At 59.4% G+C, this 16,979-nt stretch overlaps 1 protein-coding gene across 3 annotated transcripts in view; it reads left to right on the top strand.

Annotated features, from left to right (window-relative positions):
• The window catches only part of UBAC1 (UBA domain containing 1), a 25,640-nt gene extending 8,894 nt beyond the window's left edge, over positions 1–16,746 (top strand). The window contains exons 5-11 of one of the 3 annotated variants that reach the window (XR_009757328.1): positions 2,222–2,324; positions 3,571–3,688; positions 4,315–4,624; positions 6,106–6,192; positions 9,254–9,395; positions 12,256–13,233; positions 13,364–16,746. Coding sequence is in view for 2 of the 3 variants with exons in the window: in XM_061579979.1 (XP_061435963.1) it covers positions 2,222–2,324; positions 3,571–3,688; positions 4,315–4,624; positions 6,106–6,192; positions 9,254–9,395; positions 12,256–12,371 (876 nt within the window). In the remaining variant the exon portion in view is untranslated. Of the gene's footprint in view, positions 1–2,221; positions 2,325–3,570; positions 3,689–4,314; positions 4,625–6,085; positions 6,193–9,253; positions 9,396–12,255 lie in introns of all 3 variants that reach the window. The other 2 variants (XM_061579981.1, XM_061579979.1) reach the window with 2 other exon arrangements.
• Positions 16,747–16,979: the final 233 nt, after the last annotated feature.

Genomic DNA, 16,979 nt, shown 5'->3' on the forward strand with positions numbered 1-16,979 from the left:
GGTCATCTCAGTAAGCCAACCCGTGGCACCTGCTGGGTCTGTCCCGTGACCTCCTGCACCTAGCCTGGCACAGCAGGGGGTACAGCTGGTGGTGCATCTACCGGTCATCTCAGTCGGCCAACCCACGGCACCTGCTGGGCCTGTCCCGTGACCTCCTGCACCTAGCCTGGCACAGTAGGGGGGTACAGCTGGTGGTGCATCTACCGGTCATCTCAGTCGGCCGACCCGTGGCACCTGCTGGGTCTGTCCCATGACCTCCTGCACCTAGCCTGGCACAGCAGGGGGTACAGCTGGTGGTGCATCTACCGGTCATCTCAGTCGGCCAACCCACGGCACCTGCTGGGCCTGTCCCGTGACCTCTTGCACCTAGCCTGGCACAGTAGGGGGGGTACAGCTGGTGGTGGATCTACCGGTCATCTCAGTAAGCCAACCCGTGGCACCTGCTGGGTCTGTCCCGTGACCTCCTGCACCTAGCCTGGCACAGTAGGGGGTACAGCTGGTGGTGCATCTACCGGTCATCTCAGTCGGCCAACCCACGGCACCTGCTGGGCCTGTCCCGTGACCTCCTGCACCTAGCCTGGCACAGTAGGGGGGTACAGCTGGTGGTGCATCTACCGGTCATCTCAGTCGGCCGACCCGTGGCACCTGCTGGGTCTGTCCCATGACCTCCTGCACCTAGCCTGGCACAGCAGGGGGTACAGCTGGTGGTGCATCTACCGGTCATCTCAGTCGGCCAACCCACGGCACCTGCTGGGCCTGTCCCGTGACCTCTTGCACCTAGCCTGGCACAGTAGGGGGGGTACAGCTGGTGGTGGATCTACCGGTCATCTCAGTAAGCCAACCCGTGGCACCTGCTGGGTCTGTCCCGTGACCTCCTGCACCTAGCCTGGCACAGCAGGGGGTACAGCTGGTGGTGCATCTACCGGTCATCTCAGTCGGCCAACCCACGGCACCTGCTGGGCCTGTCCCGTGACCTCCTGCACCTAGCCTGGCACAGTAGGGGGGGTACAGCTGGTGGTGGATCTACCGGTCATCTCAGTAAGCCAACCCGTGGCACCTGCTGGGTCTGTCCCGTGACCTCCTGCACCTAGCCTGGCACAGTAGGGGGTACAGCTGGTGGTGCATCTACCGGTCATCTCTGCCAACCCGTGGCACCTGCTGGGTCTGTCCCGTGACCTCCTTCTGTCAGCGAGCCTTCTACACTTCACGCGATACCCTCAAAGTGCACCTAGCCTGGCACAGGCACCGTGGTGACGTCACCGCCGCTTAGTGGCGAATGGCGGTCATTGGTGCGTGTGTGCGTGACGCGCCGCCCAACTCCGCCTGTTCGTCCTCCTGTTGTTGTTGTTTTCCGTGCGTTTCTGCGTGCGTGTGCCTGCGTTCCCGGGCTTCATAGTTGCTGCTGCCACTCGCTGACAGCGCTTGCCCCAACAGTCCCCAACAGTCTGTTAAGGCTACACAGAGGGGGGGTGCGTGCGTGTGCGTGTGTACGTTGTGTGTGCGTGCGTGCGTGCGTGCGTGTGTGGGGAGCGGTGGTGTAGTGGTTAGCGCTACGCTGCGCTACGAACCTGGCGACCCGGGTTCGATTCCCGCTCACGGCCAACACCAGTGACGATTATCTGAACTGGTCCTGGGCCTCCCCTAGGTCGACTCAGCCTCAAACGAGCACCTGGTGTAGCGGTGTGTGGTAGTAAACATCGCCACTGGGGAGACAAAGGCGGTCGGGCGTGGTGCTGGCCACCCACCCCCTCGTGTGCCGTGTCGGCCTTCATAGGTGCTCGCTAACAGCACTTGCCCCTACAGTCTGTTAAGGCTATAAGGGGGATCTTTATCTTTGTGTGCGTGTGTGTGTGCGTGTGTGTGTGTGTCTGTGTGTGTGTGTGCGTGTGTGTGCGTGTGTGTGTGCGCGTGTGTGCGTGTGTGTGTGCGCGTGTGCGTGTGTGTGTGCGTGTGTGTGTGTGCGTGTGTGTGTGTGCGTGTGTGTGTGTGTGCGTGTGTGTGTGTGTGCGTGTGTGTGCGTGTGTGTGTGCGCGTGTGTGTGTGCGTGTGTGTGTGTGCGTGTGTGTGTGTGTCTGTGTGTGTGTGTGCGTGTGTGTGCGTGTGTGTGTGCGCGTGTGTGTGTGTGTGCGTGTGTGTGTGTGTGTGCGTGTGTGTGTGTGCGTGTGTGTGTGTGCGTGTGTGTGTGTGTGTGTGCGTGTGTGTGTGCGTGCTGGCGTCACAGTTCCACACGGACCTGCGCAAGATCCTGGTGTCGCTCATCGACGTCGCTCAGAAGCTGCTCGCTCTCAACCCCGAAGCGGTCGACTTGTTCCGCACCGCCAACGGTGCGCGCTCGCTCACCCACCTGCTCACCCGCACGCTCACCCGCTCGCTCACCCGCTCGCTCACCCACTCGCTCACCCACTCGCTCACCCGCTCGCTCGCCCGCTCGCTCGCCCGCACGCTCGCCCGCTCGCTCACACGCTCGCTCGCTAACCCGCTCACTCACCCGCTCACTCGCCCGCTCACTCACCCGCTCGCTCACCCGCACGCTCACTCGCCCGCCCGCTTGCTCGCTCACCCGCTCGCTCACCCGCTCGCTCACCCGCTTGCTCACCCGCACGCTCACCCGCTCGCTCACCCGCTTGCTCACCCGCTCGCTCGCTCACCCGCTCACTCGCCCGCTCCCTCACCCGCTCCCTCACCCGCTCGCTCTCTCGCTCGCTCGTCCGCTCGCTCACCCGCTTCCTCACCTGCCCGCTCGCTCATCCCCCCGCTCGCTTGTCCGCCCGCTTGCTCACCCGCTCGCTCACCCGCTCGCCCACCACTTTGCCAGCACGAGCCACTCACTCGCTAACACCGCCACTCGCAAATATTCGCCACTCACTCACCACTCGCCACTCACTCACCACTCGCTAAATACTCGCTAACACTTGCCACTCGCTCGCCACTCACTAATACTCACCACTCACCAGCACTCGCCACTCACTCACCACTCACTCGCTAAATACTGGCCACCCATCCCTACGTGTGCCGTTCTGGCCTTCATAGCTGCTGCTACTTGCCAACAGCACTTGCCCCTACACTCTGTTGAAGGCTACACGGGGGATCTTTGTCTTTGTGTGTGTGTAGTGCTTACAGCACTTGCCACGACAGTCTGTTGAAGGCTACACGGGGGATCTTTGTCTTTGTGTGTGTGTAGTGCTAACAGCACCTGCCCCGACAGTCTATTGAAGGCTACACGGGGGATCTTTGTCTTTGTATGTATGTAGTGCTTACAGCACTTGCCCCGACAGTCTGTTGAAAGCTACACGGGGGATCTTTGTCTGTGTGTGTGTATAGTGCTAACAGCACTTGCCCCTACAGTCTATTGAAGGCTACACGGGGGATCTTTGTCTTTGTGTCTGTGTGTAGCAGAGGTCGCTAATGGGTTTTGATTCCTTACCCGTACCTGGCCGGGTACGGGTAGCCGGGTATTGCGTAGGGTACGGGTATCGGGTACCCGGTTGCGACCTCTGATGTGTAGTGCTAACAGCACTTGCCCCGACAGTCTGAAGGCTACACGGGGGATCTTTGTCTTTGTGTGAGCAGCCATGTTGGATGAGGACGTGGAGGCTGAGCGGCCGCCTGAGGTGGAGGGGGCGCTGACGCAGCTGCTGGAGATGGGCTTCCCAGAGGGCCGTGCCAGCGTGGCGCTGCACTCCAACGAGTGCGTGCACACTCGCTCGCTCACACTCGCTCACTCACACTCGCTCGCTCACACTCACTCACGCTCACTCACACCCGAGGTGGAGGGGGCGCTGACGCAGCTGCTGGAGATGGGCTTCCCAGAGGGCCGTGCCAGCGTGGCGCTGCACTCCAACGAGTGCGTGCACACTCGCTCACACTCGCTCACACGCTCGCTCGCTCACACTCGCTCGCACACGCTCGCTCACACTCGAGGTGGAGGGGGCGCTGACGCAGCTGCTGGAGATGGGCTTCCCAGAGGGCCGTGCCAGCGTGGCGCTGCACTCCCAACGAGTGCGTGCACACTCGCTCACTCACACTCACTCACACTCGCTCACTCACACTCGCTCACACTCGCTCGCGCTCGCTCACACTCGCTCGCACTCGCTCGCACGGATCAAACCTCACTCCTACTCAGCCTACACTTGATCGCTCACCTCACTCACTCCGTCACTCACCGTGTCAGCCGCTCGCTCGCTCACTCATCCGCACTCTCACCCATTCACCTGCTCGCTAACCCGCCCACCCACCCTCACCCACCCTCACTCACCCTCACCCACCCTCACTTACCGTCACTCACCCACCCACTTGCCCCCCCCCCCCCCCCAGCATGTCGGTGACGCGCGCAATGGAGTGGCTCATTGAGCACGAGCATGACTCAACGGCCGCCACCTCCACCGCCACCACCTCCACCACCACCACCATCGCCACCTCCACCACCACCGCCCCGGCGATCACGGGGCCAGCGGCGGCGACGGCCTCGTGGTTGCCGCGCCCCCCGGCGGCCCCCCCGGCGACCTCCCCCGCTGCCCCTCGGTCGCCCAGGGGCGGGGCCCAGGGAGAGGTCGCGACCCCGGACGACCTCACGGAGGTGTTCCGCCGGATCCGGCGCCGGCGGGAGTTCCGGCCGGACCCCATGGTGAGTGCAAGCCCGGCGCGATCGCCGCGATCGCCGCGATTGCCGCAACCACGGCAACCGCGGCAACCACCGCAACCACTGCAACCACCGCTGCCACAGCAACAGCCGCAACCACAGCAACAGCCGCAACCGCCGCAACCACCGCAACCAGAGCAACCGCATCAACCGCCGCAACTGGGATCAGAACCCACGGCCGCCCGCATACCAGGCGAGGTAGTTAACATCTCCTAGCCACCGTGATGACGATGAGAGAGAGACACGCAAACTCCAAATATACAGCAGCAGCAGCAGGCATCATCAGGGTCGGGATCGAACCCACGACCTCCTGTAGACCAGGCGAGGTAGTTAACATCTCGTAGCGACGCTCGCAGGGTGAGTGGGCGTTGCTGACGGGGGCGCTGCTGGTTGTGGCTGTGCCAGAGGTCGCAACCGGGTACCCGATACCCGTACCCTACCCGATACCCGGCTACCCGTACCCGTACCCGGCCGGGTACGGGTACGGGTAGCCGTTTGCGACCCTGGTGCGGCCGGGTACGGGTAGGCCGTGAGTCACTGGTGAGTACCCGTTTGTCACTCATTTCGGGTAGGGTACGGGTAGAGTACGGGTACCCGTACCTAGCCGGGTACGGGTACCCGTTTGCGATCCTGGTGCGGCCGGGTACGGGTAGGGTACGGGTAGGGTACGGGTACGGTAGGTAGGGTACGGGTAGGGTACGGGTAGGGTACGGGTACGGGTAGGGTACGCGTAGGGTACGGTTAGGGTACGGGTAGGGTACGGGTAGGGTACGGGTAGGGTACGAGTAGGGTAGGGTACGGGTAGGGTACGGGTAGGGTACGGGTAGGGTAGGGTACGGGTAGGGTACGGGTAGGGTACGGGTAGGGTACGGGTACGGGTAGGGTACGGGTACGGGTAGGGTACGGGTAGGGTACGGGTACAGGTAGGGTACGGGTAGGGTACGGGTACGGGTAGGGTAGGGGTACGGGTAGGGTACGGGTAGGTACGGGTAGGGTACGGGTAGGGTACGGGTACGGGTAGGGTACGGGTAGGGTACGGGTAGGGTACGGGTACGGGTAGGGTACGGGTAGGGTACGGGTAGGGTACGGGTAGGGTACGGGTAGGGTACGGGTAGGGTACGGGTAGGGTACGGGTAGGGTAGGGTACGGGTAGGGTACGGGTAGGGTAGGGTACGGGTAGGGTACGGGTAGGGTACGGGTAGGGTACGGGTAGGGTACGGGTAGGGTACGGGTACGGGTAGGGTACGGGTACGGGTAGGGTACGGGTAGGGTACGGGTACAGGTAGGGTACGGGTAGGGTACGGGTAGGGTATGGGTACGGGTAGGGTACGGGTAGGGTACGGGTAGGGTACGGGTAGGGTACGGGTACAGGTAGGGTACGGGTAGGGTACGGGTAGGGTACGGGTAGGGTACGGGTAGGGTAAGGAATCAAAACGCGTTTGCGAGCTGTGGGCTGTGCGGGGCAGGCGCTGGCGGCGCTGCTGGAGATGGGCTTCGAGGAGAAGGACGTTGTGGAGGCGCTGCGAGTCAACGGCAACAACCAGGAGGCCGCTGTGAGTGCTGCTGGGGTGTGTGTGGTGTGTGTGGGGTGTGTGTGGTGTGTGTGGGGTGTGAGTGCTGTGTGGGGTGTGGGGTGTGTGGTGTGTGGGGTGTGTGTGGAGAAGGACATTGTGGAGGCGCTGCGAGTCAACGGCAACAACCAGGAGGCCGCTGTGAGTGCTGCTGGGGTGTGTGTGGTGTGTGTGCTGTGTGGGGTGTGTGTGGTGTGTGTGTGGTGTGTGTGGTGTGTGTGTGCTGTGTGGGGTGTGTGTGTGTGTGGGGTGTGTGTGCTGTGTGGGGTGTGTGTGTGTGTGGGGTGTGTGTGCTGTGTGGGGTGTGTGGGGTGTGTGTGCTGTGTGGTGTGTGTGGTGTGTGTGGGGTGTGTGTGGGGTGTGTGTGGGGTGTGTGTGGGGTGTGTGTGCTGTGTGGGGTGTGTGTGGTGTGAGTGCTGTGTGGGGTGTGTGTGGTGTGTGTGCTGTGTGGGGTGTGTGTGGTGTGTGTGCTGTGTGGGGTGTGTGTGTGTGTGGGGTGTGTGGTGTGTGTGTGTGTGGGGTGTGTGTGTGTGTGTGGGGTGTGTGTGTGGAGAAGGACATTGTGGAGGCGCTGCGAGTCAACGGCAACAACCAGGAGGCCGCTGTGAGTGCTGCTGCTGCTGCTGTGTGGGGTGTGTGTGTGTGGGGTGTGTGTGTGGGGTGTGTGTGAGGTGTGTGTGTGGGGTGTGTGCTGTGTGTGAGGTGTGTGTGTGGGGTGTGTGTGTGTGTGGGGTGAGTGCTGTGAGGGGTGTGTGTGTGGGGTGTGTGTGGTGTGTCTGTGGGGTGAGTGCTGTGTGGGGTGTGTGTGTGTGTGTGAGGTGTGTGTGTGGGGTGTGTGTGTGAGGTGTGTGTGTCTGGTGTGTGTGTGGGGTGTGTGTGTGTCTGTGGGGTGAGTGCTGTGTGGGGTGTGTGTGTGTGTGTCTGGTGTGTGTGTGGGGTGTGTGTGTGTGTCTGGTGTGTGTGTGGGGTGTGTGTGTGAGGTGTGTGTGTCTGGTGTGTGTGTGGGGTGTGTGCTGTGTGTGTGTGTGGGGGGTGTGTGTGTGTGTGTGGGGTGTGTGTGTGGGGTGTGTGTGTGTGTGGGGTGTGTGTGTGTGGGGTGTGTGTGTGTGTGGGGTGTGTGTGTGGGGTGTGTGTGTGTGTGGGGTGTGTGTGGGGTGTGTATGTGTGGGGTGTGTGTGTGCTGTGTGTGTGTGTGGGGTGTGTGTGTGTGTGTGGTGTGTGCTGTGTGTGAGGTGTGTGTGTGGGGTGAGTGCTGTGTGGGTGTGTGTGTGGGGTGTGTGTGGTGTGTGGTGTGTCTGTGGGGTGAGTGCTGTGTGGGGTGTGTGTGTGTGTGTGGGGTGTGTGTGGGGTGTGTGTGTGTGGGGTGTGTGTGGTGTGTGTGGTGTGTGGGGTGTGGTGAGTGAGTGAGTGTGTGTGTGTGGTGTGTGTGTGTGAGTGAGTGTGTGTGGTGTGTGTGTGAGGTGTGATGTGTGTCTGTGGGGTGTGGTGTGTGGGGTGTGTGTGTGTGTGGGGTGTGTGGGGTGTGTGTGTGTGGGTGAGTGCTGTGTGGGGTGTGTGCTGTGTGTGGGGGCTGTGTGGGGTGTGTGTGTGGGGTGTGTGCTGTGTGGGGTGTGTGGTGTGGGGTGTGTGTGGGGTGTGTGGTGTGGGGTGTGTGTGGTGTGTGTGTCTCTGGGGTTGTGGTGTGTGGGGTGTGTGTGTGCGTGTGGTGTGTGTGTGTGGTGTGTGTGTGTGTCTGTGGGGTGTGTCTGTGTGTGGTGAGTGTGTGTCTGTGGGGTGTGTGTGTGTGTGTGTGGTGTGTGTGGTGTGTGTGGGGTGTGATGTGTGCGTGGTGTGTGTGGTGTGTGTGTGTCTGTGGGGTGTGTCTGTGTGTCTGTGTGTGGTGAGTGTGTGTCTGTGGGGTGTGTGGGGTGTGATGTGTGCGTGGTGTGTGTGGGGTGTGATGTGTGCGTGGTGTGTGTGGTGTGTGTGTCTGTGGTGTGTGTGTGTCGGTGGGGTGTGTGCTGTGTGGGGTGTGTGCTGTGTGGGGTGTGTGTGTGTGGTGTGTGTGTGTCTGTCTGTGGGGTGTGTGTGTGGTGTGTGTGTGTCTGTGGGGTGTGTGCTGTGTGTGTGTGGTGTGTGTGGGGTGTGATGTGTGCGTGGTGTGTGTGGTGTGTGATGTGTGCGTGGTGTGTGTGGTGTATGTGGGGTGTGTGTGTGTGTGCTGTGTGTGTGTGTGGTGTGTGATGTGTGTGTGTCTGTGGGGAGTGTGGTGTGTGTGCTGTGTGGGGTGTGTGCTGTGTGTGTGGGGTGTGTGTGGTGTGTGTGTGGTGTGTCTGTGTGGTGTGCGTGATGTGTGCGTGGTGTGTGTGTGTGGTGTGTGTGTGTCTGTGGGGGTGTCTGTGGGGTGTGGTGTGTGTCTGTCTGTGGGGTGTGTGTGGTGTGTGCGTGGTGTGTATGGGGTGTGTGTGTCTGTGGGGTGTGTGGTGTGTATGTGTGTGTGTCTGTGGGGTGTGTGCTGTGTGGGGTGTGTGTGGTGTGGGGTGTGCGTGTGTGGGGTGTGCGTGTGTGGGGTGTGCGTGTGTGGGGTGTGTGCTGTGTGGGGTGTGTGCTGTGTGCGTGGTGTTTGTGGTGTGTGTGGGGGGTGATGTGTGCGTGGTGTGTGGTGTGGGGTGTGTGTGGTGTGTGTGTGGTGTGTGTGTGTCTGTGGGGTGTGGTGTGTGTCTGTGTGTGGTGTGTGTGTCTGTGGGGTGTGTGTGTGTCTGTGGCGTGTGTGTGTCTGTGGAGTGTGTGGTGTGTGTGTGTCTGTGGGGTGTTTGTGCTGTGTGTGTGTTGTGTGTATGTGGGTTGTGTGAGTGGCTGCCTGGTTGACTGTGCTGTGTGTGTGCGTGCTGCACACTGTGTGTGTGCGCTGTGTGTGTGTGCTGCACACTGTGTGCGTGTGTGTGTGCGCTGTGTGCGCTGTGTGTGCTGTGCGCTGTGTGCGCTGTGTGTGCGCTGTGTGTGCGTGCTGTGTGTGTGCTGTGTGTGAGTGCTGTGTGTGCACTGTGTGCGTGTGTGTGCGCAGTGCGAGTGGCTGCTGGGGGAGCGCGCTGGCGCCGCCTCCGAGGGCGGGGAGGGAGGCTTGTCCCCCGGCAGCCCGCTGCTCCAGGCCATCCTGGAGAACCCCGTGGTGCAGCTGGGACTCACCAGGCCCAAGAACCTGCTCGGTACGGACACTGCACCTCCCTGCAGCTACCTCCCTGCACCTACCTCCCTGCACCTCCCTGCAGCTACCTCCCTGCACCTCCCTGCATCTCCCTGCAGCTACCTCCCTGCACCTCCCTGCATCTCCCTGCAGCTCCCTGCAGCTACCTCCCTGCACCTCCCTGCAGCTACCTCCCTGCACCTCCCTGCAGCTACCTCCCTGCACCTCCCTGCAGCTCCCTGCACCTCCCTGCAGCTACCTCCCTGCACCTCCCTGCAGCTCCCTGCAGCTCCCTGCAGCTACCTCCCTGCACCTCCCTGCAGCTACCTCCCTGCACCTCCCTGCATCTCCCTGCAGCTCCCTGCAGCTACCTCCCTGCACCTTCCTGCACCTCCCTGCAGCTACCTCCCTGCACCTCCCTGCAGCTCCCTGCAGCTCCCTGCAGCTACCTCCCTGCACCTCCCTGCAGCTACCTCCCTGCACCTCCCTGCATCTCCCTGCACCTCCCTGCAGCTACCTCCCTGCACCTTCCTGCACCTCCCTGCAGCTCCCTGCACCTCCCTGCATCTCCCTGCACCTCCCTGCACCTCCCTGCACCTCCCTGCACCTTCCTGCACCTTCCTGCATCTCCCTGCACCTTCCTGCACCTCCCTGCACCTTCCTGCATCTCCCTGCACCTCCCTGCATCTCCCTGCACCTTCCTGCACCTCCCTGCACCTTCCTGCATCTCCCTGCACCTCCCTGCACCTCCCTGCACCTCCCTGCACCTTCCTGCATCTCCTGCACCTCCCTGCATCTCCCTGCATCTCCTGCACCTCCCTGCATCTCCCTGCATCTCCCTGCATCTCCCTGCATCTCCCTGCATCTCCCTGCATCTCCCTGCATCTCCCTGCATCTCCCTGCATTTCCCTGCACCTCCCTGCACCTCCCTGCATCTCCCTGCATCTTCCTGCATCTCCCTGCACCTCCCTGCATCTCCCTGCATCTTCCTGCATCTCCCTGCACCTCCCTGCATCTTCCTGCATCTTCCTGCATCTCCCTGCACCTCCCTGCATCTCCCTGCATCTTCCTGCATCTCCCTGCACCTCCCTGCACCTCCCTGCATCTTCCTGCATCTCCCTGCATCTTCCTGCATCTCCCTGCATCTTCCTGCATCTCCCTGCATCTCCCTGCATCTTCCTGCATCTCCCTGCACCTCCCTGCATCTCCTGCATCTCCCTGCATCTTCCTGCACCTCCCTGCATCTCCCTGCATCTCCCTGCATCTCCCTGCATCTCCCTGCATCTCCCTGCATCTCCCTGCACCTCCCTGCATCTCCCTGCATCTCCCTGCATCTCCCTGCACCTCCCTGCATCTCCCTGCATCTCCCTGCACCTCCCTGCACCTCCCTGCATCTCCCTGCATCTCCCTGCATCTCCCTGCACCTCCCTGCATCTCCCTGCATCTCCCTGCATCTCCCTGCATCTCCCTGCACCTCCCTGCATCTCCCTGCATCTCCCTGCATCTCCCTGCATCTCCCTGCACCTCCCTGCATCTCCCTGCATCTCCCTGCATCTCCCTGCACCTCCCTGCATCTCCCTGCATCTCCCTGCATCTCCCTGCACCTCCCTGCATCTCCCTGCACCTCCCTGCATCTCCCTGCACCTCCCTGCACCTCCCTGCACCTCCCTGCATCTCCCTGCATCTCCCTGCATCTCCCTGCATCTCCTGCATCTTCCGGCCGGGCGTGCGTTGGGTGCGTTGGGTGGTGCTGGCCGCCCACCCCCTCGTGTGCCGCTGTGCCGGACTTCATAGGCGCTGCTCCTCGCTAACAGCACTTGCCCCTACAGCCTGTTGAGGCTACACGGGGGATCTTTGTCTTTGTGGTGCTGGCCACCCACCCACCCCCTCGTGTGCCATTGTGCCGGCCTTCATATGCGCTGCTCCTCGCTAACAGCTCTTGCCCCTACAGTCTGTTGAGGCTACACGGGGGATCTTTGTCTTTGTGGTGCTGGCCACCCACCCACCCCCTCGTGTGCCACTAACAGCACTTGCCCTCGCACAGTCTGATGAGGCTACACGGGGGATCTTTGTCTTTGTGGTGCTGGCCACCCACCCACCCCCTCGTGTGCCACTAACAGCACTTGCCCCCGCACAGTCTGATGAGGCTACACGGGGGATCTTTGTCTTTGTGGTGCTGGCCACCCACCCACCCCCTCGTGTGCCATTGTGCCGGCCTTCATATGCGCTGCTACTCGCTAACAGCTCTTGCCCCTACAGTCTGTTGAGGCTACACGGGGGATCTTTGTCTTTGTGGTGCTGGCCACCCACCCACCCCCTCGTGTGCCACTAACAGCACTTGCCCTCGCACAGTCTGATGAGGCTACACGGGGGATCTTTGTCTTTGTGATTCTGGCCACCCACCCACCCCCTCGTGTGCCATTGTGCCGGCCTTCATATGCGCTGCTACTCGCTAACAGCTCTTGCCCCTACAGTCTGTTGAGGCTACACGGGGGATCTTTGTCTTTGTGGTGCTGGCCACCCACCCACCCCCTCGTGTGCCACTAACAGCACTTGCCCTCGCACAGTCTGATGAGGCTACACGGGGGATCTTTGTCTTTGTGATTCTGGCCACCCACCCACCCCCTCGTGTGCCATTGTGCCGGCCTTCATATGCGCTGCTACTCGCTAACAGCTCTTGCCCCTACAGTCTGTTGAGGCTACACGGGGGATCTTTGTCTTTGTGGTGCTGGCCACCCACCCACCCCCTCGTGTGCCACTGTGCCGGCCTTCATAGGCGCTGCTGCTTCTGCAGCTACTCGCTAACAGCACTCGCCCCCAACAGAGTTCCGTGGCAAGGGCTCACCCCGGGGTTTGGCCTGTGCGTTGTGCCGTGGGTGCAGCGTTCGAGGACATGCTGGAGAACCCGGTGAACAGCGCCCAGTGGATGAACGACCCGGAGACCGGGCCGGTCATGCTGCAGATCTCACGCATCTTCCAGACGCTCAACCGGATGTGATCCTGTCGCTCACACACCCACTATGCTCCACCCACCACGCTCCACCCACCACGCTCCACCCGCACACTCCACCCGTCACGCTCCACCCACCACGCTACACCCCCGCCACGCTCACACCCGCCACTAATGGCAGCGTACTCACGCACGGAGACAGCTGCCACTAGGGGTGCCCCTAGGCGAGCCCACACAGCGGCAATCATCCCCTACGGCTGGCAGCGGACTCACGACCCAGGTCAAAACGCCGACTCCTGGTCTCGTGACTTCTCACCCGGTGACACAAAACCAACGTGAACTCGCTCACCCTGTACACCGACCCTCCGTTCCACCCTTCACACACAACCCGCGCGCGCCCTCTCTTACCTTACACCCTCGGCACATGTAAACACATTGTCCTGCGGAGGGAGCTGGTAGGAACACGTTGGGTTGCTCGGTCAATGGCCTGCAGGGTCAACGGCGGCGTGGTGTATTCCCGCAAATATGCCCGACTGTGAGAGGGCGGGCACAAGCCGGCGTGAGTAGGTTAAATGTTGAGTTTTATAAGGGCACCACGGGGTGACCAGCCCCACCCCACCCAGCCCCACCCCTCCCACCCACTACCCAGCCCCTCCCCACCCTCCCCACCCAGCCCCACCCTCTTCACCCTCCTGTAGACCAGGCGAGGTAGTTGACATCTCCTAGCCACCGTGATGATGATGAGAGAGAGAGAGAGACACGCAGACTCCAGATATACAGCAGCAGCAGGCATCGTCAGGGTCAGGATCGAACCCACGACCTCCTGTACACCAGGCGAGGTAGTCGACATCTAGCCACTGTGATGATGATGAGAGAGAGAGAAACACAGACCTCCTGTAGACCAGGCGAGGTAGTTAACATCTCCTAGCCACCGTGATGATGATGATGAGAGAGAGAGACACGCAAACTCCAAATATACAGCAGCAGCAGGCATCGTCAGGGTCGGGATCGAACCCACGACCTTCTGTACACCAGGCGAGGTAGTCAACATTTCCTAGCCACCGTGATGATGATGAGAGAGAGAGACACGCAAACTCCAAATATACAGCAGCAGCAGTCATCGTCAGGGTTGGGATCGAACCCACGACCTCCTGTAGACCAGGCGGGGTAGTCAACATCTCCTAGCCACTGTGATGATGAGAAAGACACGCAAACTCCAAATACACAGCAGCAGGCGTCAGGGTCGGGGATCGAACCCACGACCTCCTGCACACCAGGCGAGGTAGTCAACATCTCCTAGCCACTCACCCTGGACCTTCACCTCTCTCAGCTCCCCCCCCCTCCGTCCCTCCACTCACCCGGCCGCCACCCCCGCACCACGTGGGAGCCAGGGGCCACGTGTCTGCCCTGGGCCCCGCCATGCAGGGGGCCTCCCTGCCGCCGTGCTCCCTTCCTGCCCCACATGGACATCGTCTTGTTGAGGCGGTCATCGTGGGCAATCCGCACGCCCCCCCCCCACCCCCACGGGACATTAAGTTGCCGGGGTTGGCCAGTTGTGTGTGCGCGTGCACGTGTGTGTGTGTGTATGTGTGCGTGTATGTGTGCGTGTATGTGTGCGTATGTGTGTGTGTATGTGTGTGTATGTGTGTGTGTACGTGTGTGTGTATGTGTGTGTGTGTGTGTATGTGTGTGTGTATGTGTGTGTGTATGTGTGTGTGTATGTGTGTGTGTATGTGTGTGTGTATGTGTGCGTGTGTATGTGTGTGTGCGCGTGTGTGTGTGTGCGTGTATGTGTACGTGTGTGTGTACGTGTGTGTGTACGTGTGTGTACGTGTGTGTATGTGTGTGTGTGCGCGTGTGTGTGTGCATGTGTGTATGGGGATCTTTGTCTGTATGTGTCTGTGGGGAGCGGTGGTGTTAGTGGTTAGCGCTACGAATCCGGCGACACGAGTTCGATTCCCGCTCACGGCCAACACCAGTGGCGATTATTTGAACCGTTCCCAGGCCTCCCCTAGGTCGACTCAGCCTCAAATGAGTACCTGGTGAGGTGTGTAAACATCGCCACTAGGGAGACAAAGGCGGTCGGGCGTGGTGCTGGCCACCCACCCCCTCGTGTACCGTTCTGGCCTTCATAGGTGCTCGCTAACAGCACTTGCCCCTACAGTCTGTTAAGGCTATACGGGGGATCTTTGTGTATCTATGTGTGTGTGTATATGTGGACAAAGTCCCATTGGTGAGCTCCTCCGGCAGGCAAGGCTGCGTTGGCTGGGTCATGTAGCCCGCATGCCCAGCCACCGCATGCCTAAACAGCTTTTGTTCGGCCGGATCGAGGGGGCTAGACGGGCGCGGCACGGGCTGGAGAAGAGATGGAGTGATGTGGTACAGGAGGACGTGGAGCTGAGTGGACTTGCCGATGACCAGTACCAGCGGAGTCAAGATCGGCCTCTGTGGAGGAGGCTCGTGAAGGACGCTGCTACTGGGCAGTTGGAGGCAGTCGCCTCAACGTGCACCTAGCCTGGCACAAGCGTCGTGGTGACGTCACCGCCACTTAGTGGCGAATGGCGGTTGTTGTTGTAAATGTGTGTGGTAGTGTAGCGGTTAGCGCTACGCTACGAACCCGGCGGCCCAAGTTCGATTTCCAATCACGGCCAACACCAGTGACGATTGTCTGAACCGGTCCTGGGCCTCCCCTAGGTCGACTCAGTCTCAAAATTAGTACCTGGTGCGTTGTGTAAACATCGCCACTGGGGAGACAAAGGCGGCCGGGCATAGTGTTGGCCACCCATCCACTCGTGTGCCGTGCCGGCGTTCATAGGTGCTACTCGCTAACAGCACTTGCCCCGACAGTCTGTTAAGGCTACACGGGGGATCTTTGTCTGTATGTGTCTGTGGGGAGCGGTGGTGTCAGTGGTGAGCGCTACGGATCCGGTGACCCGGGTTCGATTCCCGCTCACGGCCAACGCCGGTGACGATCATCTTCACCGGTCCTGGGCCTCCCCTAGGTCGACTCAGCCTCAACTGAGTACCTGGTGCGCCACTGGGGGAGACAAAGGCGGCCCTGCGGGTGTCGTGTTGACCCACCCACCCCCTCTTGTGCCACATTGCCGGCCTTTCATAGGCGCTCGCTAACAGCACTTTGCTCAACAGCCTGTTAAAGCTATACGGGGCTGGGGGGGAACTTTGTCTTTGGGGCCGTCCATAAATGACGTCACGCATCTGGGGGGGGGGGCGGTCAGACATTTGTGACGATGTGTGACGAGGGGGGGGTCTTCTTGGTTCTTTCGGTAAGTCACGTAGAATGGAAATAATAAAAATAAAAATAAATATTTTATGTTATTTTATAATGTTAAATTTGTATTAATTTATTATTTCCATTCTACATGACTTTACTGAAAGAACCAAAAAGATGAATCCCTGCAGTCACGAAAGCTTTAAATCGAGAGGGGGGGGGGAGTTTGGGAAATCTGACGTCACATCAAAATGCGCAACTTTAAATAAATATAGACAACACGTTCTACTTAATTAAATAGACTTTTCATCTTCTTGGTTCTTTCGGTAAAGTCACGTAGAAGGGAAGTAATAAAATAATTATTTTATTTTATTATGTTTTATTTTATTTTATTATGTTTTATTTTTATTATTTTATTACTTCCCTTCTACGTGACTTTACCGAAAGAACCAAGAAGATGAATCCCTGCAGTCACGAAAGCTTTAAATCGAAATTTAAATAGACTTTGTAATAAATGTTTTCTCCTACAACGTCAGAGTGCAGCGCACAACAATGGCAATATTTTAAAGCGATTTGAAGCATGTTTTATATATTTTTTGGGGGGAGGGGGGGCAGAGCTTTGACATCATATTTGAGGGGGGGGGGGTCTGACTTTTTGTGACGAAGGGGGGGGGGGGGGTGGTCAAAAATCGTCCAAAATCGCGTGACGTCATTTATGGACGGCCCCTTTTGTATGTCCGATTAACTTCTTTCGCACCGTACTATGTAGCAAACCGCGCTCATTGGAGGCACGGGGGAGAGGGGGGGGAGAGAAGGAAAACTTAACACAACAAAGCAGTCGTAAAGAAATGAGTCTCCTAACTACAATAACAACACTGGTCAACAACAAACAAAATTCATTTTTTTCTGGCCTGGACTTTTGCAGCTGTTTTAGACTAATTTTCAGGGTGCCGATTCCAAATCTGATCTCAAGATTTGCTCTATCAAGTATCATTTTTAAATCCTTTATATTAAGTTCGCTTGCTTGCTTGCGTGCTTGCGTGCTTGCTTGCTTGCTTACGACCGTGCAAATCTTTCGGTCGTTTTTTAACCCACTTCCCGTGATCCAATCGAGCTGACATTTTGCACACAGACTCGTTGTGCGTGACAATTAATTTTTGTGAAAAAAAATTTTCCAAAAGAGTCTGTATGCAAAATGTCAGCTCGATTGGATCACGGGAAGTGGGTTAAAAAACGACCGAAATATTTGCACGGTCGTAAGCAAGCAAGCAAGCGAACTTAATATAAAGGATTAACAAAGGTGTGTTGACCAGTGTAATAAATCACAACAATAAGAACCATCGCCACGTGCAGCTCTCGGCCCACTTGTGGCCCTGTCAGCGGTATTCCTCCTCCTCCACCTCCTCTTAAATCTTCTTCTTTGCACG

This window comes from Lethenteron reissneri, chromosome 71 (genome assembly GCF_015708825.2).
Source record: "Lethenteron reissneri isolate LAM-NWPU_2019-01 chromosome 71, ASM1570882v1, whole genome shotgun sequence".
NCBI classification, from domain to species: Eukaryota; Metazoa; Chordata; class Hyperoartia; order Petromyzontiformes; family Petromyzontidae; genus Lethenteron; species Lethenteron reissneri.